Raw genomic sequence first — 24,212 nt, 5'->3', positions numbered from 1 at the left:
TTTTAAAATTGTATGACATTTTTTAATTGATAAACCGAAATCTAATTGAGAGTCACAGTTTAAAGGCAGAGAGTTGTAAGTACCATATTATACATAAACAATGGAGAGTTCTTGACGAAAAGAGTTCTAGGAATTGGAATAATAAAAAGTTGCCTATGACGTAATTCTGTTCTTTTCACATTGAACTGAAGAAATTTAAGAAAATCACAATTATTCAATTTACTTCGGAATATGTATCATATGACTTTCTTGTGTTAAATTCTGTTGTACCTGGTTTACATGTTTCGACCTATTATGAGTCATCCTCAGAACTGGTCGTTGTTGGTCTTGGTGACTCTTGTTTGGTTCCTGTGAGGGTGTGTTTGTGTGGTGTAATGTGGAGTCAAAGAGTGTGTGTGTTCTGAAATTGAGTTTGTGTTGAGAATTTCATTGGGATGTGTTTTCGTGTGTCTGTATATTTCATATTGTTCTAGTGTGTTTAGTTTCTGGCTTTTTGGTTGGATGTATAGTATTTCCATGTCTGTGTTGATGTCTCTGTAGGTGTGGTTAGCATTTGTGATGTGTTCTGCATATGTGGAGGTGTTTTGTAATTTTGTTATGGCTGTGATGTGTTCTTTGTAACGTGTTTGAAATAATCTGCCTGTCCTATGTAGAAGTTCTTGCAGGTGTTACATTTGAGTTTGTATACGCCTGTGTGGTTGTATTTGTTTGTTTGTGTTGTTTGTGTGTTGAGTGTTATTTGTTCTGTATGCGATGTTGTAATTTAATTTCTTGAATGAGGTTGCAATCTTGTGTGTGTTTTTGTTTTCGTATGTTAGTGTGATGTATTTTTTATGTTCTTGTGCTTGTGTTGTATTCTTATGTTTTTTATGATTAGGCCTATGTTTTGTCTTACGTATTATGTACACATCCAACCAAAAAGCCAGAAACTAAACACACTAGAAAAATATGAAATATACAGACACACAAAAACACACCCCAATGAAATTATCAACGCACAACTCAATTTCAGAACACACACACCCTTTGACTCCACATTACACCACACAAATACACCCTTACAGGAAACAAAACAAGAGGCGCCAAGACCAACAACGACCAGTTCTGAGGTTGACCCATAATAGGTCGAAACATGTAAACCAGGTACAACAGAATTTAACACAAGAAAGTCATATATTACATACTGGTATTCCGAAGTGATAGAGTGTTAAAAGTTGTATTCAATTTACCATTAAGAGTCTTATAGAGTAAAATTTGGCTATGTATTAATCGTCTAGATTTTAAAGTTTTATAATTAAATTTATTTTACCGTGAAAAATATAGTGGGACTGCGTTGGTGGTACCGGTAATGCAGCTTATGTGGGTACCTCTTTGTTACTTGTTAGCTTAAACAACAAGTTTAAGCCCCCTCACCACGACAAGGTGAGTACCCACGAGAGGGAAAATGGAATCTATCTATTGCACAATCAAAAACTGAATATTCTGTCTTCATAAGAAGATATAGCCTAAAAAACTATAAACCTCACATTTATTTGAATAATCAAGAAATTCAGTACAGTCCAACTCCTATGATCCTAGGATTAATTTTTGATGAAAAACTTTTATGGAAAACACATTTAACCAATGCTGCTTTGCAGTGTCTACCACGATTAAACCTCTTGAAGATCATAGCTAATAGGAAATGGGGATCAGATATCACGACAATGCGTCTGTTTTATAATACTTATATACGATCAAAATTGACCTATGGATGTGAAATATGGGGAGGAGCATCAGCAACTCATCTACAAAAAATTTCTATTCTTCAAGACTCAGCCTTAAGATTATGCCTAGGAATACCAAAAACCACGTCAACTGTTGCCCTAGAAATTGAATGTAGTATTCAACCACTCAGACACTATATATTACAAAAGGATCTAAAAATACATTTAAAATTGCAAGCCTCATCCAGATCTTAGATGTTCTTCAAACTGTCAGATGATATCCTGTGTAATTTCTATAAAATAAAAAAAGAAGAAATACCAATCTATATCACAGACACACTCGTTGCTCAAACTCCAGTTGTGAACGAAATTCCTCCATGGAAATGGGTGATTCCAGAACATAGCATACAAATTCCAGGAAATCATTCCAAAAATGATCCTCCATACATTCTTAAGATAGATTCCATGGAACTACTCTGCAGTACATATAAGGATCACCTTCAAATTTATACAGATGGATCTCTAAATCCTAATAATGGGATATCAGGAGCAGGGTATTATATTCCAAAATATCAAGAAAGTTATTTCATACCATGTTCATCCTCCTCCAGTCTTGACACTGAATTGCTAGATATTGATGCTGCTCTTCAGTGCGTTACTCAAATTTCTGAAAAATCTATTTGCATACTTACCGACTCCAAGGGGGTTATATTTAATATAATTAAATATGTACCAAACCTATATGCACATAAATTATTCCAATTCAGAAACAACTAAGTAAACTAAAAGAACTCCAAAAGGAAATAACATTTCAATGGATACCTGGAAACGAGAAAGTCGATAGTATTGCAAAACAGGCAACATATTTGCAACCAAGACCTCTTCAAGTGATATCTCTATCCAATGCTTTTGCTTCAGTAAAGTCTCATTTTACAAACCTATGGATCAACAATTGGCTCTCTTCTGACAAAGGAAAAATTTCACAGTCTGTACAAAAGAAACCAAATTACCTGGAAATGTACAAAAACTTGCCCAGACATGTTCAAACATTTTTAACAAGAGCCAGAACAGGTCACATTGTCACTCAATTGTACCTACACCGATTTCACATTTCTGATAATCCTACTTGTCTCTGGTGTAATAATCATGATGAAGATCTGGAACATATTCTTCTATACTGTCCATCCATAAACCACAAAAGAAGTAAATTAAAATCATTAGTACCAGTTGTAGAAGACACAGCCCTGCAGTATATATTGACTACACCCCAACTCTGGCTACTAGCAACAGGCACCTATAATGAACAACGATCAAAATACCCCTCATTTCTCGTGAAAAACAACAACTGAATAGACTACAATGGACTATAGTGGACTTTATGTTGTCAGCAAACAGCTGGATACATTAAGAAGATTGATAATTAAATTTAAAAAGTAACTGATTATATTAAATTTTCCAAGACGAGAAGTGATTTTTCTTTTTTAAATATTAGTACAGATATAACGTAAAAACCTTTTCTGTATCCTTTTTATTTGAATTACGAGACTGGAACTGAGATGACCATATTATAGACGCATATTCTAGTTTACTTCTAACTAAGTTTTACATACAGTATCAATAGTATTTAGGTATATTTTTAAATTCTTTTGTATTTCTGATTATAAATTCTAATTTTCGATATGCATCAATTATCACGTGATTTAAGTGCATTTTAAAACATAAGTTATGTGTAAAATAAATTACCCAAATTCTTAAATGATTGTACCCTCAGTAATTTCCTACGAATTTTGAGTAATTATATTACTTTTAGAATACGTCATAAAGCAACATTCACTAATATTTAACAGAAGAAAATTGTCAATAGGTATCGGTACTCCATCATAGTCTGTCCAAATCATGTTGTAGATCATGTTATCAGGGCTCATGTTGAAACCTCTTCTCAAACCGTGCATATAGTTTGATCTCCATAGCAGATAGACAACTGCCAATATTACCTGTAAGAATGGGAAACTGAACCTTGAATATGATATTCATTATTATCGAAAAAATTGAGTAGCCATCAGCTTTGAGTACATTGTGTTCACTCAGCTGGTTCAAAGTGTTATGTTCAAGACCTTGCTTCTCATGTCACATGACAGGATAGAGATTCACGGAAAATGACAACTCAGCTACTCTCTCCATATACAGGCCGTTGGTTTTTAATGCAACATTTCAAGTAATTTTCACACTCTTACTGTTAATAGGAGCATTTTTTCTATCTGTTGTAGAAATCAACTATGCGCACAGTTTGAAGGATGGTTTCAACATAAACTCCTTAGCAGTTATACCTTGTAAGAATAATGGACAAGAAAAATTAAACTGACAAAATTAGATTATTTTCTTATCTGTATTTATTTATAGTAACTTCAACTCCTAATTCTAGAAAGTCCACCATTATTAAAATCACTATGAACTTCACCAGGGCTCATCAGCCTCATTGGGGTCTAAGGCTGATGGTTCTGATGGATTTATAGGTGCGAAGTTAGTAATTTGCTGCCTGTATTGACTTAGATGACCAATGGCACAATTAAGGATGCAAGAACCCCTCGGGAAAATCTCGAATGTGCCTCGCATATTTATGTTGTCTCATAGAAAACATATTTTTATTCCTGCTTTAACATGTGTATGTTTGTAATGTAATGAAAGAAAATTTACCAAAAAGACTCAATCCTGCTAACAACTTCCTGTAGTGGCAAACATTAGTTTTACGATTGCTTAACATAAAGTAACAAGTAGTTATTTTTTCCTTGGGTAGGTCTATATTAGGGCAGAAATAATTAACATTTTTCTATTGTAATCAGTGAGAAATTGTACGTACGCATTGTGATTACATGACAATATTAAATAGAACCTATGAATTACAAAAATATGAAGTGTGATTCAGCATAAATTACCGGTATTGTTTTTTTTCCTTTATCAACATCAATCTGATTCGATGCATAGGAAGTTGCAATTATGTCAGGATTTCTAGCTGTTTAGAAGCTTCTAGGATCCATCCATCGAAACATGATAGAGCGTATGTTTTCAGCCATTTGAACTAAACATTGTCGACACAATGTTTAAAGACACTGGTTCATTAGCAGGTGCAGTTCCTTTGAAAGGACACAGGGTCACGCGCTCTCCCTTCCTGCCCTGCCATTAATTTAGAAGTAAATGTTTGTATTTAAGGTTATTAAATTAGAATTTCCTTACTTGATAAGATTTTCTTTTCAAGATACTTTCTACTTTGCTTCAACCTAATAGCACGCTTTTTGTAGAGATTCAGTGGTCAGAAACGCTATCCTTTCATAGAGATTCTATGGTCAAGAGAGCAGCACCCAGCATCTGTGCTGTCAATATAATAGAAATATCCTCTTGTTAGTTAACGGTTGGGCATGTTGTCAGAAAATACATTCGTCCTTGAAGTGGTTGTTGGGACACTGGCTGGCTATGGGCGAGGTGGGTGACATTGGTTGGAGAATGAAAATTTACAACCTTGTTGATCCCGAGGATGAAGAACTATCTCACTTCAACTGAGAGAAAGTTTGTCCGTAGCTGAAAAAAGGGATTAGTTGAGTTCGTGCTTTTGATCTGTGTAGCAGTGCATGTACCAGCTTCAATTTAAAATATAAAAATAAATAAGAGTATATTACATTAGGAAATTGCTGGTCAGTAAAGTTAAAACGTATAGTTTACATTTATTCGGTTCTTAAATGAGTTCTGTGTGTATAACTTATGATTCTATATTGTAATGATTATATTTTAGTGTTTTATAATGAATAGAATTAAGTATTTACAATCGAAACATTTAACACACACGGACAGAATTGCTGCGAAAGAACAAGGACCACCAAAACTCGTTCTGAATATAAAACAGGAGTGTAGTGATAGAAAGAGGACTTACACTAGATATTTCAACAAATCGTTGTACAAAAAGTGTGAATGGATTTGTGGCTGTGAAGTGAGTAATGCATTCTTTTGTTTTCCGTGTGTACTTTTTGGGGGCGACGATAAATGGTGGACAAGGACTAGTATTACGGATCTGAAACATTTGCCTGACAAAATTAAAAAACATCGTTTCTCCCAATCTCATTTAGACAATGAATTAAGTTTAGCATTGACAGGACAAATTAATGTTAGAGCATAACTTGATGAGGGCTATAGAATTTCTGTTCGGAAGCATAATGAAGAGGTAATGCATTATTGATGCAGTAAAGTTTTGTGGTGAATTTGAACTCGCCTTAAGAGGTCATGATGAAACTGAGGACTCGGGTAATGCAGGCATGTGCAAAGGGTTAATAAATTACACTGCCACAATTGATAGTGCCCTAAGAGATCATTTAGAAAATGAGAAGGTGTTCAAAGGCACATCAAAAACTATTCAAAATGATTTGTTATCTAGTATGTTGTCAGTATATCAGGAACATATAAAAACTGAAATCAGTAGAGTTGATTATATATCGTTGCAAGCTGACGAAACAACAGATAATTCGCACAAATCTCAGCTAACAATAATTTTAAGATATGTGTTGGGAAGTGACATTAAAGAACGATTTTGGGGCTTTTATGAGGTACATGATAGGAGTGCTCAGGGCTTAACAGAAATAATTTTACAGCAGCTAAATGAAATCGGGGTGGACAAAGTTCCCGAGAAACTTATCTGTCAGACGTACGATGGGGCTCCTGTTATGAGAGGGGAAAAGGAGGGTGTGCAATATCTGGTGAAGAAACAATATCCTAATGCGAACTGCATACATCAAGGCACTTGATTTTACAAAATGCTACATTGTCATCCTCTCAAAGTAGAATATTTTTTGAAGACATCGAAGGCATATGTCCATTTTTTTCAAGATTACTACCTAAAAGAATAGACTGTCTTGCTCAGTTTGTTCAGAGAAGGACTGCTTCTGTTCCCCGACGAGATGGTACTTTCAGCACAGAATTATAAATAGTGTGAATGAAAACAAAGGCAGTCTAACAGAATGTTTTCAACATATTCGAGACACAGAAATAAATGACAAACATATATGTAAACAGGCAGCGGGATTTGCTCGTACTTTGAAGAATCCCCAGTTCATTGTTTCTTGTTCACGTTAACACTTGTTTAAAACTTGAAACTATATTAGTTGAACCGTTAAAAGTGTTCAGTTCCTTTTTTGGTTAGAATTTTACCATAAAGTTACGGTATGCCTCACGTAGCTATTTTCTTTGACTGCATTCAACAAAGAAATACTATGTACTTAAAGTTTGAGAATTTTTAGATAACTTTAGTGATGCCATTTCTAAAGTTCGAAAAACGTATGAATCAGGGGAGGTGACAGCTGATGAGCCTAACAACAAAAGAAGATACAGTGAATACTGGTACACAAATCCAAGAAACAATCATGCTGCTGCTCTTGAAGTATGCGATGTTATTATCAACAATATTAAAGACAGATTTCACTTTTCGGATCATCTTAGTGCTTCAAAATTGTTTCAAGGATTATGCGATTAATTTCTGAGCAAACAATCTCAGAGAGATTATCAAAGCTTAACTTCCCTACATTAAATGGAAAGAAACTGAAAACGGAATTGCAGGTTTTATTCTGTCGTCAAGATTTACACAGGGTAGCCGGTATTGCTGCTCTTTTACAATTCTTTGTGAAAAATAACATGTCGCGCACTTTCTCGGAATGTGTCATGTTGTTGAAAATAACAGTTACCATCCCAATTACGAGAGATGAAAGTGAGCGTTGTTTTTCAACCCTAAATCGCATTAAAACATTCTTAAGAAATTCAATGGGAAACGAAAGACTGAATGCTTTAGCTGTGCTCTCTCTGGAAAAGAAAGTGATTCGTGACATTCCAGAATTCAACAAGAAGTTATTGAAGAATTCGCTACAGCTAAAGAAGGCAGGTTCAACTGATATACAAACATTAAGTTTTCAGGTACGTGCAATAGGATATTCTTGTGTTATTTTCTGCTTATACATTATCTTGCATGTGTTTTTCTTCGTTTTTGTGCTTCTTTACGGCCCTATATTATGCGATCCTCCAATTTTACTCTTCACGATTTGCCACTGTGCATTAGCCTACACAAACATAAAGACATTTTGGAAAGTAAAATTCTTCATACCATTTGTACTCCTTTGTTCTGGTTCTCGTAACATATTTAGTAACAAATACCTAGACATACAACCGTACACAAGGGAGGAGTTCTGCGGGTTAACCTCGCCCCCCCCCCCCAAATCTATGAATAAAATGGTGAGTTAGAAAGTGAAAAAATGAAATATTTCAATGTGATATACAATACATACAATACCAGAGGCATACACACCATTTGAAATCGTAAACTATTCCTACCTTTTGTGCACCAAACACGTCAGAGCTACGTCATTCTCACACATCGAAAAAAATAGTTTTCTCCCTTCAACCTCTTCCCCCTCCTCTTTAAAATTCTAACTCATTGCCCCATTTTACATAAAACATTAAGATTTCACGCAAACTCAAATACTGTTTTAATGAAATCTTACTTTTCAGTGCTTCCATCATCAGTTATAGTGGCTGGTTTTTTGGACTGAAAAAGAAAAAACAAAACAAATAGTTACAGTCATTACCGTATACTATAATTGGAATAATATGGAAGAGTAGTACAGCTCATGCATTTTGTCAAGACACTCGCGATGTGCAGTACGGGAACAACGTGTCTATTGAGGGGATAGGAGTAGAAGGGAAGGTCGGGCATGTGTCTACCGAGTTCAAGGCAAAAACTAACCCATTTCCCTATAATTCCTAAGTAGACTCATCCGATCTCGTGCACAGCTCTGTAGGAAGAGTGGGGGAGTGTCTTGACAAAATGCATGAGCTGTACAATTATTAAGGATTGATGAAGTAGAAGAGGATTTGAGAAGAGCTGAAGAAAGAAGGTTGAGGATAGGAAAGAATTGGTTACAGTTATAAAGGAGGCTAAGGTTCGCAAAGGACCATAATGTCCAGGAGTAAGTAAGTGCAATTATGAAACAGAACTTCTAGTATGGTAGATTTCAAATAAACAAATAAACTAGGTGTCAAACCACTGTCATATTAACGTGCATACAGTTAGGATATACTGGGTGTTCAGTTCAAAGTTTTTTTTTTATTTTATTGGGTTATTTTACGACGCTGTATCAACATCTCAGGTTATTTAGCGTCTGAATACCGGTAAAATGATTCCGGGGTCCAGCACCGAAAGTTAACCAGCATTTCAGTTCAAAGTGTGTCATAGCTCGCTGTATGCTGTCATGTGGCTAGTCGATGAGCCTAGAGAATTCAATCTTCCTACACTTCCGCAGAGGTGTATTTCTTATGTGCCAGAGAAGTTGCCTAGCAAGTACGGCATTCATTCTGAAGAGTACCGGTACTTACCAATATGTACAGTGATGCCGCTAGTGGCAGGGATGTGAACTGTTTCGAAACATGTACTGAGGTGAGTTTTTTCTTACTGTCGAGATATGGGGAGAGGGTTAAGACGATTACTTACGTATTTGTTGACATTAATTTCGACGGTCAACATGGACATGGAGCATTTGATTTGTGTTGTGGAATGTTGCCGTATGCAAACGATGATAACAAATACCCTGCGTACGACTTGCCCGCGCAAAACACAGTTCGAAAGAGGTTATGGTAGCACACAGACCGCCATCTGTTGCTACGACGTTCAAGTTATATCGTACACGTTAAGTTCAGATTGAACGCCTTGATTAATAGGCAACTTCTCTGACATAAAAGCTGAAACTCACTTCAAATTGCTGGCTCATCAACAGTGACGTCATGACACACTTCGAAATGAACACCCAGTAGTATTATTCAGTACTGTAGTCACTTATGTTCTTCTTTCGTAACTCTGTAGTTTCATAATTTGTCCTTTTGTTCATTTCTGTCCATAAGTGCGCGCTCAAGCATGTGTCACTTAAACAGAGTGAACCATAAGTAATGTCATTTATTCTGATGGATGATTCCTTTAGCGTAGAGCAACAAAAAGTCAAATATCATTTTCCTATGTTTTGGATAGTTTTCTAGAAAAACGTGCACTTTAAAATACATGAATTGTGCTATCGTGCAATGCTGTAATCAGTAGGAAGTACACATTAGGTTGTGTTGCTCTGAATAACCCCTTCACCTGGCTTATTTTGAATAGGAGAGTGGGAGGTCATTGCCACGTACATTGTTTTTAAACTCGTAAAAGAAAATACAGATGATGTGCCCAGTGACAAAGCCAGTATTTTTAAAGAATGGGTAGGCAGGGGTACATTACTATATTAACAATAAGGTTTGGATAAAGTAGCTGTATCAGGACAGACTGTATAATTGTATAGGCCTTGATTTGCTTCAGCAAACACTACCCTCTTCCACTAGCTAAAACTCTACCTGCTGAGAAGAGTGCTCTCTACCCCCTATCTAAAACATCAGTGAACTGGCTGGGGGACACGCGACAACTAGTTAATATTTGTAAACAAAATGCAGGGACCAAGGATGCCTCTTCTGATACAGCTATTTTATCCGAATCATAGTTATCAATAAATAGAAGTTTATTCTTTTGTAGGCATTTTAAAGTTGCTAAATTATATTTAAACAATTTACAATACAGAAGTTTATTTAATTTTGCTGCTGAAAAATTGTTAAAAGTAGCTTGTTAAACTGGTAACTCTGACTTTAAGCGCAGGAACTTCTAAATATTTCTTGTAGGTTGCTGTGTTTGGCCGTGAGACATGCCTCATAGTGCCTGAAGGGGGTTACTAGAAGTTCCTTCTGCTGTCAAAGAACCACACGCTATTTTCCTTTCTCCCCCCCGCCCCAATTATCCCAGTAAAGACATGACAGCTAAAGAGGCAAGGGAGCATGTGCCTCAACAGTAGATCCTCGGTCATCCTGTCCGAGGACATCTATCATTGACATGTGCTACCACCTAGTGGTTGTTGAGCGAAGAACACAGTACAAACTGCTAATTTTCTCAATCAAAATTACGGCAAGATAATTTATTGTAATATTATTTATAATTTTTAAACGCAACAATTTTTTGGGGTAGACATTGTCTCAGTTATCTACAAGTAGCTTCGCCACTGGATGTACCATTTAATTTTTGTGTTTAAACTGTGTTAGAGAACAGAGAAGAATAGTGCTCATTTCACATAAACAAAGTCTTTGGAAATTTAAAATAAGCTCCACAACTTAATTTTATAATTAATTGATTAACTAGTGGACTTACTCGTGTTAATTATGTAAGATTAATTATATTAATTATTAATTATATTCAAGTGTTAAAAGTAGTGTACGCAAGATTCAAAATGGACTTAATTTTAATTAAATATTCAAAGAATACAGACAATAAGATCCGTTTATTTTAAACTAAATTTAAAAGATTAAGAAAAATATTTCTACACTCCCATTTCAATTTAATATTCTAGGGAACGTAAACAATAATGACACTCATTTCACGTTATAAAAACAAAATTTTAAAGCATTTAAAACTGGATAGGAAAAAATATAAATACGATATTATGCTCTCCATTTAATTTTAATTAAAAATTCGGTGAACACAGGCAATAAGAAATGCTTACTGATACTTTATGTTATACAAAACTACTTAAGGATTAAAAAATTACGTTTGTCGTACTATAAGCATTTTCTTCAGTCAAGTAGAAATAGTTTCCTCCCACTTTAATTTTTAAAGTAGTAACTGATAAACTTAGGTCTACATACACTACCGTTCAAAAGTTTTCGATCACCTATCACAACTATGGATTTGTGGTTAAAACAGGGATTTCGTTTTGAATATTCTGTCTTATCATAATACTAGAGAGAGAAAATATTTATTTTGTTGGTCTATTTAGTTTTTCCGATGTGTTTGTACATTGAAATAAAGTATATAACCGTTTTCATAGCTGATCGAAAACTTTTGACTGGTAGTGTACAAGAAATCAAATTTCCCGAATCGTCTTTAAATGCAATCTTGTGTTTACGTTTACATTTCTCTTGTCTCCTCCATTCCTCTCATAAATGCACATGTGAGCTATTCAGGGTACCTAGGCCTACGTATCTATCTCTCTCCAGGCATTAACCTTTACAGCGTTGTCAGAGTGCAATACAGTTTAAAATCTTTTTGCAGAACGAAAAGTTACATTTGTTCGGTTCAAATTTCTGTACATTTAAAGAAAAAGCTAAAATTCTTTCAATCCAAAGTTGTATTAAACTTTTTTGTTTGAAGTATCTCAGTAGCCCATTGAAATTAATGACATTACTTACTGTATATACGTGTATGCATTGAACAAAGCCCTTGAGTACCGGTACGTATATCTTCTGGATGGGACAATCTCTCACCTTTCTATACTACATTTATAATTTCCACGTTTCTCGACATAATAACAATCAGTGTCACCACATGTTGCTTCAAGCATTTATGTATATGAAGTCGAATAAATTTAGACGAAAACTATTTAAAATACGGAATGTTTCACTCACTGAAGACTCTGAATTGTCATTTGCTACAGACATACCGTAATAGACCTCATGATGAAGATAGACATGACTATAGCAATACATACCTTGATACACGTCTAACATATTCCATCACGTTTTATGCCGGAATTGTTGCCTACTTCCCGCAAGCACAAAGCAATCCTCTGATTCATGTTCTTAAGTGTGTCAATTAATGCATTGCATGTTGGATGTAGTCAATTGCAGCAGTGATATTTTCTGGACTGTGTATGGTTTATTGGCATAAGTTAGATCTTTCCCTTCAACATCCCCCATAAAAAAGTCTCGGGAGTTTAGGTCTGGAGGCCTTAGTGGACATAGTTCTTTCGACATTATTTGATCTTCGAAGAAGCCAGTTAGAACTGTCATACTTCTCGTTCTTTTCCTGTACCCTTCAGTTTGAGTTAATCTACATCGATTTAATCTGATATACCTACCTATATCCGAAATGTAACGGTTGGGAAGTTATTAGTGCGCGAACTTTTAAGTGAAGAGTGGCATTACAGACGTATTTCTATGTTTTAGAACACTGTGATTGATACGTTATTGAGAATGCTGCATCTTCTGCAGTATCAATAAATTTATTTCACACTTAAATATAAACTTAGTAAGAAAATAAAATAATTACACAAGACAAATTACTAAGTTTGCCCTGCTTATGGATTCCATTGTAAATTCATATCAGTTGCCGGTACTGGTTCTCTTTTCGACCTCAATGAAACACTCGGTAGCGTGTCAGTTTCAGATAACATCTGGCAAATGTGGGAAAACACATTGCTAGCTGGAACCCTTCGATTGGAAAAATGTCGTCTGCATTCCTCAACAACAGCCAAGGCATTGCCATCACAAAATCTATAAACAAAATGCACGTCTGCATATTCACTATGCAAATACCATACACGAATTAAATGTCAAGTGAACTTGTATTCAGTTGTATGTGTTGCGCAGGCTTTGCAGTGTCCAGATGGTGCCTGTGCAAAAGATGACGTAACACGTCAAGTAAGTCAACACAGAACCACAAGACGTTCCAGTATTTCTCCCCAACCATTAGACTTCGGACATAGGTATATCAGTTTAAATCGATTTAGGTTAACCCAAACTATATTATCCTGAAGTATTTTACATTCCTCCTGAGACATCATGTATATTGCATTGCTGTCTTGTATGTCTGTAGTGAGCAATAGCTCGGAGTCTCCTAAGAGAGGAACAACTTGTATATTGATGTTAAACATCCCTGTTGATGTTCTACTTCATAAATGTCATCAATGTAGTACTTCTTGATAGATAATGTTATGAAATTTTCATGTCATTAATTCATTTTGACATCTGCCGTAAGCAGGTCCCAATGTATATAATCAGTATCATTATATAAGTAGGCCTATGGCCATGTGCAAGGGAGGTTTTAAGCGATCAAAAGTCACTTCTTAATAGAGAATATAGTCAATTCGTTACCTCGTGAAACCTACGTGTGTGTCAGGAGAAGAAGAAATTGGACTGGGAAGTCTCCCTCCCTCCCTCGCTATGGTTCCACTTGCAGCTAGCTTGCTCACTTAAACCCACCATAAGGTTCTTACTGTAAGCTATGGCGCACATATGCATTTGGTTTCACGAGATAACGAATTACCTATACCTCTTTAATTCTGAATTTCTGAAGTGCAATACACTTATTAAACTAAAGATCTTTATAAAACAGAGACAATTTTTTTACTGAATTCTTTTGCTCTATTTTAAACTACATGATAATAGGTAAACATAATTGTCTCTTTAAAAACGCATACCATTCTGAGTGAAAATATACCTTAGCTGGCCCTGGATTTCTTTCCACACAGCTTCGTACGAGTAAAATTGCCAGTACAAAAAGAAGAAAATATTGTAGCCCTCCAACTCCATCGCAAACACAATAGTTATTGTTTTGGAAGGATATCCAACTGTCTTCACAAAGAAACACGGGCTTCTTCCACCGATCTATGAACACCCCCATCTGTAATATAAAATGCAGATGAAATATCTGACCATTGTGGAACAGACAGAATTTAAGTACCATATTTCTAAATAATATGGATCATATGCGGAGTTTAAGAGGAAGGCAGAAAATAGGAAAGATTGGAGAATGATGAGTTTGCAATGAAATACCTGCCCTTGGAGAGAAAACTATGAGTGAATGAACTCCTAAATAAGTTTCAAATCTATTTTGTTGTGGTTTTGCAGACCATTTAAAATAATTATTTCTAATGTAAATTTAAAAATAGAGTTCAGTTGAAGTCTAATTTGTAATTTCTCTTAGTTTAGTTACCCGACTTTTGTAACTTACCACACTGACTGGTACTAAATTAATCGCTGGATAATAACAGTGTTGAACTGAGAGAATGGAATTGGCTTTGAGTTATAAAGTAATATTGCCGTAATACAAAAAGAAGAATTTTGGGTTTTCAAGAATATCTTGAGATTTAACACCTCCAACATTTCACACAATTTATCTACAAGAGAGGAGGTAAAAACGGCATTTATGATGAAGACCTTGTTATTAGGATCTCAGTACTAAACATTAAGAGAAAGATAATTACTGTCACACAAAATGTATGTAACTTACTGTATGTATTTATTCACACTGCAATGGGTAAATACCCGGTGGCAGTGGAAACTAATTACACTCAATAATGACAATTAATAATAAACACAATTAATAATAAATATACAATTAATAATAATAATAATAATAATAATAATAAAATAATAATAATAATAATAATAATAATAATAAATGCTAATAATAATAATAAATAATAACAACAGTATAACAATATTAACATGGAGCATCCTAAATTAAATGAAACACGATCACTTAAAATAACATTTAAAGTAAATCTAATTTGTACCTTTACCCCTAAGTTCGAACTTAAACCCACTAGTATGATATGTTCATATATGCACAAATACTTTTCAGCACTACACTCATTTCGCTGTCAACTCACTCACTGCACTGGTACTACGACACATTTCACTGATACTATCCTGATTTCACTAAAACTTCAGAAATATTTCACTGTTCAAATACTTTGCTCTATCACTAGAAATTATAAAACTTCACTGGCACAAACACACTTCACTGACACAACACACTTCTTCACTGATACAATACTTCAAATAACAAAACATCAATTACACCCTTTAAATACTGTGCATAATATACTACCGTCTATTAGTAAAGTCCTTAAATCTATTTTTAAATACATTTTTGGTTATTGGTAAAGTCTTTAGTAAGTCTGCAGGTAAAGCATTCCAGTCCCTGACAGTATGATTGAGAGAAGAAAACTTTCCGATGTCCGTCCTCTGTCTTCTTTCGTTCAGTTTATGTGAGTTGTCGTTCCTTGAAGAGTAATTTGGCGGCTACAACCTATTTTTTATTTCTCTCCAGGAAGGCTCCCTCTTATGTTTTGAACATTGCGCACAATCGAATTCGTGTTCTCCTGTCTGTGAGTGAGTCCTATTTTAATGTTAAATTATTACGACAACACTTGAGAGTCCGTTTTTGAAACTTTTCCTATGGCTTAATATGGTCTAATCTGTAAGGATTCCAACATGCAGCACCATATTCCATTACTGGACGAACTAGTGACTTATATGCAATCTCTTTGGATTTATCAGAGTCTTTTCTTTAGTATCCTCAACACAAAGTGTAACGCTCTCTATGTTTTCCCCCCTGTGTCAGTAACGTTTTCCCCCCAGCTAAGATCGCTGCTAAAAGTTATTCCTAGGTATTTACATTTGTTAACTTGCGGAATGTTTTCACCCTCTAACATATACAATGCGATTATTTTATTTCTTTTTCTTGCAAAGCTGATGGCTTTGCTGTTTAGAGAATTTATTTTCATTTTGTTGGCCATTGCCCTATTGTTTATTCTATTGAGGTCATTGTGAAGAAGAGTAGTATCTTCATAACTTTTTATTTCCCTGCATACGATACAATCATCCACGAATAAGCGAACCTTGTCAACTGGCAGATCATTTACAAAAGTGAGGAATAGAAAGGGCCTCAAGACACTTCCCTGTGGGAGTCCAGAGGTAATTTCTATTGGGCTCGGTAACTCCTCCCACACCCATACTCTCTGAGTGCGACAAGTTAAAAATTCCTTGATCCACTGGAGTACTCTGAAGTCAACTGCAGTTTAACCAACAATATGTCGTGTGGGACTACATCGAATGCGCGTGAAAAGTCAATAATCACTGCATCTACTTGGCTATTTTGATCTATTCCGTCTGCTAAATCCTGACATATAGTTACTAATTGACTCTCACATGAGTAGCCTCCCCCCCACCGACAATTATGTAACCAATTTGAATCATTCCAATGCTGCCTTAGATATGCTGAAATCAAGTGTTCCATCTGTTTGCAAACCACAGAGGTGAGGCTGACTGGTCTCTGCGCGAGACCCTGACTTATAAATTGGCACTACTATTGCATCTTTCCAATCTCGCGGTACAATGCCATTGTTTATTGATATTTCAAATATACGCATTAGATGAAGTGATAAAACGTGTCGAAGAGTGGTTACACCAAAATCTGATGGTAGTAAATTCTCCAAAAAAAAAAAAAAAAACATGTTATCAAATTTTCTTTTTATGTCATTCTAATCCAGAAATTGACATAAAAATTGGAAGAGAAAGTATAAAACAGAATGAACAACCTTGCTATTTGGGTGTTACTATGAACCAGAAATTAAATTGGAATACTCATATACACAAAATGCTGAGAAAGCAAAAAATAGACACAACATGCTAAAACATCTTGCTGGTAGCAAATGGGGCTGCTCGTGGACAGTTCTTAACAACACATATGAAACTTACATAAAACCGCTCTACACATATGGTAGCAAGGTAGGCCTACTTATTACGACTACACCCAATAGTAGGCCTACTCGTATTAATAAATTAGAAGTTGTCCATGAGATTTCTTACTGGAACAGAACCTATTTAAAAACTGTCAAAAGGAGAGCTCTGCTACAATGTGAAAAAATGATTTCACTGCCCAATGATCCAAAATGGTTACGGTATGGTATAGGCCATTCGGTATCTCATGAAACCTACCTGCACGTAATGGGAGAAAAGAAGTGAACTGAGAAACTTCCATCTCTCTATACACTTCCATTTTCAGTCTAGCTAGCTCGCTTACTCCCACCATACAATTCTTATTACGAGTTACGGTACACACAAGATTTGGTTTCATGAGATAATGAATTACTTATAATGAAGATAATGACAACAGCAGCCAATTGAAAATACAGCTCGTTTTATTAAGATAGTTCAAGACCTAAGATTACAATATGATCTACCAAGAGCTGATGCCATAAGCTTATTTACCCAATGTCACCAATAGCACTTCCACAAATACAAAGTGAAACAGAACTCACTGAGACTTTCATGAAGAGCGAAATGGATTAACTATCCACGAGAACCGCAGCAATAGATACAATACACCTGTGACATCCTGAAGAAGAATCCTGCATATACAGATGGTTCATTAATGGAGAAAGATGGAAATGTAGTTATAGAAATTCACAGCAAAATCTTCTCCTTGAACATCTTCCAAAAGGCAGTAATATTTTGTGATTCCAGAGCTACAATACAAGCAATAGCCAAAATCCATGATCCGAAAACATATCAGGTGAAGAACATTCAAAATGAAATTAAACTCTTGCAGCAAAATAACAAGGCAATCATTATACAATAGATACCATCTCACTGTGGACTTGGTGGTAATGAAAGGGCAGATTTACTCGCCAAAAGAGGAACCAAAATTCAACAATTAAGTATATAAACAATTTCTTACTTTGGGATTAAACATATCATTAATGGCAGATTCAAAGACGAACTGAAACATCTCAATCAAGTTTCTTGTGAGAGAAAATTTTGGAAAAATGTAATAAACGACAACTCATCAGTACCAAATGGACTAAGAAGAGTTGCTGTTGTAATGTTCCGAATAACTACTGGACATGACTGTTTGGTTGCCCACTTACACCGAATCTCTGTCCTCCCATCTTCAGAGTGTCTTCTGTGTCATGAAAGTGGCTCTATCATGAAAAAAGAACGTTTAACCAAACGTGCAAAATTAAGTGACTGTGGTCAGAACTTAAGACATTGTATTGAGAATTAAGACAGCGAATGACAATAGTATATCAAGTGCCTCAACATTAACATAATAATAATAATAGCTTTTGACAAGGTTCGAAGAGACCTTTTATTTGACATTTTACAAGAAAAAAATATACAAAATCTGTTATTACAAAACATAATATAAATCTACACTGACAATAAAATAAGTGTCAAAATAAATAATTGTAAATCCGAAAGAAAATACGTTAATAATGAAGTTAGACAAGGTTGTCCATTATCTCCAACACTATTTAATATTTACATGATTCTAAATGGAACCAAATCTATACACCAGGAATCATAATAATAAGTACCTTAACATTAAATACTCTGCTCTTTGCAGACGATCAAGTTATAATTTCCAATTCAGAGGATAACTTACAAAGAGGACTATATACATTAAATAAAATATTATCAGATTTTGTGATGGAGATTTCAGCACAAAAATCAAAAGTAATGGCATTTTTGGGACAAGATCCAATCAGAAGTAAGATAATACACAATAATCAATCCCTAGAAGAAGTACAAAATTTCAATTATCTGGGTTGTGAAATGTCTTTTCAAAATGAAAAAGATGTGAACAAGAAAATCACCAAATTTACATAAATTTTAGGAATAATAAATAATATATTAAAAGCTAAATTAGTACAAAAATTCACAAGAATAAAAATATATAATACGCTAGCATTACCCTCCCTCTTATATGGAAGTGACATTTGGACATTAAGGAAAAGAGATATGAGTAGAATCAAAGCAACGGAAATCAAATTTCTCAGATGGACAGCAGGATATACTCTTTTAGATAGAAAAAGAACTGAAGAAATACCGTATTGGAACAATTCAAGAATCCCCAAAATGATGATGCAATATCAACCAGAGGACATCGACAGTTAGGAAGACTCTTTAGAAGACTGCTAGATGGGGCCGAAACACAGGCCTAATTCGTGACGGATGATGATGATAATAATAATAATAATAATAGTAGTAATAATAATAATAATAATAATAATAATAATAATAATAATAATAATAATAATAATATTTCAGAACTACTTCAAAGTTCAGAAATGTTGGAGATACTAAATTCCAATATAAACTTGAAAATGAAAAATTCTTCTCCTGAAAAAATAATAATAACAATAATAATGACAATAACGATAACAATAACAACAACAATAATAACAACGATCATATGGTACTAGGTGACCATTTTGTATGTGAAACAGAAGTAGCGGTGCTATGATCTATGTTATTATTCTATGGAAAAGAGAAAGACATAGTCCATGACTTGAAGAAGAAAGTGATCGTACTGCACAGGTGACATAACAGTGCAGCACTGTGTATTAGTACAAGCAACTGCTGTTCCACAAACAGAATGGTCGGGTAATAACACCAGTAACAACAACAACAACAACAACAATAATAATAATAATAATAATAATAATAATAATAATAATAATAATATGTTTATTTTGACTCTGTCAATTTCTTTGTGTGGTCCAAAATGTCAACTCATAGCCTATAGATTATCAACAAAGAAAAAGAAACTTAGTTTTAATATGTCATGTCTGCAACATTCCTCGTCATTAAAAAAAAATATTTTGTTGTAATATCCCTAGCACCAAAGGGGAGATCTATAACTTAAATTTAATATATTTTAATATTATTATTGTATTTATCCTGGAAATAAGGAATAGTTTGACTCATAGATATTTTGTTTTTCAGCATTAACTTCCTTTCGTTGTATGTTAGAAGATTCGAAGAGGATATTCGGATGTATATTTTCAGCTTCATTCTCCCCCTCCCCCCTCGTTAATACATAACATAATATCAATACAGCAGTTGCTGTTGTCTGCGATACAACAAACTTTTTAGTGGACTTAGAGTTCTTTTTTTTTCTGATTTCTATAAATGCTTATATAAATTGTGTTAACTCTTGCTAAATGGTTTTTATATTTAATTTATGAATCTTATTGTTATTATTATTATTATTATTATTATTATTACTATCGTCAACTTTACTATCAATGTCTATAAAATTTATGTAGACTCTACTGGACTGTACCCGAGCATGAGCAGATGCTCATTTCAGGTAACTATATTACCATTCAGGAGTACCGGAAGGTCATATTATCAGGTTGAATATGCAAATATATCCGTTCGTTCTGGTTAGGCTCAGTACGAAGGGAGGCTAGGTAGCCTACAGACTAGAATAATCAGAGACTATGTACGGACAAAAAAAAATGAGTTCTGTATCTGTAACAAAAGTTCTGAAGCTCTTTAAGCTAAGTTACCAGATTCTTTTCACAATAATTGTAAATAAATTTGAATTTGAAATCAGCGTCGATGGTATTGGTGATATAGACATGGTATTTGGCGAGATGAGGCCGCAGATTCGCCATAGATTACTTGACGTTTGTCTTACAGTTGCGGAAAACCTCAGAAAAAACCCAACCAGGTAATCAGCTCAAGCGGGAATCAAACCCACGTCTGAGCGCAACTTCAGATCAGCTGGTACTGTAAGTGCCTCAGCTGAGTGAGTTACGTCGGTGGCTAAGAAGTTTAAACAACAGTTCGAAATACTTATATGCTGGCAACTTCTTTTCCAGAAGATGAAGTTAGCAATTTTAAGTGCATAAATGCAAGCATATTTTCTGCTGTTTTAGTGCATGAACTTCTGCATTCTACTTATAAGTCAATCTCATAATTTTGCACAAAGCATTTATCTTCAGGAGTACCTGAGGGTCATATTATCAGGTTGAATATGCAAATATATCCGTTCTGGTTAGGCTCAGTACGAAGGGAGGCTAGGTAGCCTATAGACTAGAATAATCAGAGACTACGTACAGACAAAATATATATATATGAGTTCTGTATCTGTAACAAAAGTTCTGAAGCTCTTTAACCTAAGTTACCAGATTCTTTTCACAATATAGAGGACAGATATTGATGTATGAAAAAGCTGCCTAAAACATTTCTGTTAGTTTGCCATTCACTTATAGATCTATTGTTTTTACACGCCTTAAATAAATAAAATACCCATTCTACTTACACATTAAAAATATTAATTCTACTTAAGATTACCAGATTTTTTCATAATTTTCGGGGACAGATATCGATAGAGTATGTGACAACTATTTTTACATTTATGTTAGTTTGTCATTCACTTATATTATATTTACACATCTTAAAGAATTAAAATATTCATTCTATTTACACATTAAAAATATTAATATAATATTTTTCAGAAGAATGATTTCTTTTTTAAGCAGGTTTTCTCTGGATCCCCAAATTTTGCAGAAAATTCCTTACAGTCATGTTGATGTTTAAGATAGCAAACATGAAAGACATGGAGATATTTCAATCAACTTCTGGAGTAGTGCATAGAAAATCACTTTTTCAGAAATAATTAAAAAAATTTCACTCCATTTTGAGCAAAGAGCAGCATATTCTTCATTCCACTCTCCTATTTTCTTTTAAGTCACATATTTCCTCAAGCAAGAAATTTCGTAAACCAATTAAATTATTTCATCTAGATCAAGTCCATCTACATTGGAAGAAAAATAATCGACTGTCTCTTCAAATTTTCCTCTTTCTGGAAGACATCTTAGCAATATACATCCCTGTGAATGAATAATCCAGGCACTGAGATATTCAACAGAATTTTCATAAAATTATAATAATTAACACTTAAAGTCCGGGAATATCTGGGGACAAATTATTAAATTCAGGGACATTCCAAGGACGAATTTTGTTCGGGGACAAAATGCAAAATTTGGGGACTGTCCCCAGGAAACGGGACCTCTGGTAGCCTTAATTGAGCCACTACTTAAACTGTTGGTATTTTCAGAAGAGCGAATTTTTTTAAGCTGATCTACTCTGTATCCCAAATTTGCAGCAAATTCCTGACAGGTCATATTGAAGTTGGTTAAGATAGCAAGCTTGAGTCGAACAGTTTCTAAACTCATTCTGGATTTTTGAGATCTCCACAACACTTTCACAGAAAAACGATTTCTTCACTGAACATTATTTCCAGGAAGATGCGGAGATACTTGGATCAACTTCTGGAATTACACATAGAAAATCATTTTCTCGAAGAAAATTTAAAAAAATTCACTCCATTTTGAGCAAAGGGTAGCATTTTTTCATTCATCTTGGCCTTTTTCTCTAAAGTCACATATTTCTTCAAGCAAGAAATTTCATAAAATAAATTATTTCATCCAAGTCAAATACATCTACATTGGAAGAAAAATAATGGAATGTTTTTTCTGGAGGACATCTCAGTAATATACATTCCACAGGTATCTTATCTTGTGAATGAATACCAAAGGCACAGTGATATTCAACAGTATTTTCATAAATTATCTGAATAATTAACTCTTAAAATCCAGGAGATATCTGGGTACAAATTATTAATTTCGGGGATATTTCGGGGACGAATTTTGTTCAGAGACAAAAAAGCAAAATTTGGGGACTGCTCCCATGGAGCAGAGACATCTGGTAACCTTACTTTAAGCCTCCAATGAAATGAATACGAGTCAAATAGCTGAAGCATTATATTAATCTCCCATTTATTTCTTTGCAGTGAAAAGATTACGAAAGCATGAAAAGTATGTTCCTTTATACACAACACAAAACTATCAAATGGAAGTATCTCATACCTCAATTATAATTATTTTTCTTCGAGGAAAGTAAGCTGACACAGACAAAAATATTGACACTTGCCTTGAAAGGTGACGACAAATCACTTAAAAGAAATAAAATCCGAAGTCAAATAAGCCTGACAAAGTTGAATTCGCGTAATGAGATAAGATATTACTGAAGATAAACACTTCATTTTCTGTTATCTAAGAAACATGTGGTCGCCATTTATATCTGTTTTGTGACAAATACGCAGGTGAATTCTTTTATTGTTATTATCACAGCAACATTCTCTGGTTCTTCATAAAAACATATGAATAACAGAACAGTTCATTGAAAGTATATATATGTCTCTTTTCATAATCATAAAATGATTTATTGATTAGTTGAACCTGGGGAGCATAAAAGTTTTTCTTTCTTGTGCTGTTCATTTCTAAGTACTGATAGCAATACCTATACAAGTATATTATATGATAAACCGATAAACATACACCCAGGAGTCTTTGTCACTCACCCACCATTACCTATAGTAGAAATAACAAGTAATGACACTTTCGCCTGAAAACAGTAGGACTACCTACCGATACTGGTATCTAATGAATGTACTGTATATTACTCTCTGTTATATTGTTTAGTCAACTGCCCGAAAACAAGTTTGAACTTCATAAGTGACACCAATAAGGCATCACTCATGAGGCAACTAAGCCAGGAGATAATGGAGTAGTGTAGCCAGTTCCTTTCCCCTCTATTATACTAAAATGTTTCTCTTGAGTATTTTATCTAAGAAAGAATTGTTTCCTAAATACTTCACATTTTAAATAAATCAAACTTAACAAAATTATTTTTACATTACATATGACCACATACTAGGATGATCAGCTCTCCTGTATTTTCCGGAAGCTCCCACATTTTAGTTAATGTTTTCGGATCCTCCCTACTCCCATAGTATTCATATCTTAATCTTTGTGTATTTTTCTTTATTAATCATGATCACCAATTTTTTATGTAATAATAATAATAATAATAATAATAATAATAATAATAATAATAATAATAATAATAACCGCTAAATATATTCAGACATAAACTGGTATTAATATCAATAGTTTAGTAGGTACCAATCAATGCAGTAATTCTGTCCTGGTGATACCATGTTGTTTGGTTTAACTGTATGCACGTATGATTGTAAAGCATGTTTTTTCAGCT

The 24,212-nt window shown here is 34.3% G+C and overlaps 1 protein-coding gene across 1 annotated transcript in view; it reads right to left on the bottom strand.

Annotated features, from left to right (window-relative positions):
* Positions 1 to 23,175, bottom strand: part of LOC138705148 (uncharacterized) — a 29,966-nt gene extending 6,791 nt beyond the window's left edge. The window contains exons 1-3 of the mRNA XM_069833809.1: positions 23,027 to 23,175; positions 14,011 to 14,193; positions 8,234 to 8,277 (exon numbers count right to left, since the gene is read on the bottom strand). Coding sequence (XP_069689910.1) covers positions 8,234 to 8,277; positions 14,011 to 14,193 — 227 coding nt within the window. The 5' untranslated portion in view covers positions 23,027 to 23,175. The remainder of the gene's footprint in view (positions 1 to 8,233; positions 8,278 to 14,010; positions 14,194 to 23,026) is intronic.
* Between the last annotated feature and the right edge of the window lie 1,037 nt (positions 23,176 to 24,212).

The sequence above is a fragment of the Periplaneta americana genome, chromosome 8 (genome assembly GCF_040183065.1).
Source record: "Periplaneta americana isolate PAMFEO1 chromosome 8, P.americana_PAMFEO1_priV1, whole genome shotgun sequence".
NCBI classification, from domain to species: Eukaryota; Metazoa; Arthropoda; class Insecta; order Blattodea; family Blattidae; genus Periplaneta; species Periplaneta americana.
This window is presented reverse-complemented; position numbering and strand designations above follow the sequence as displayed.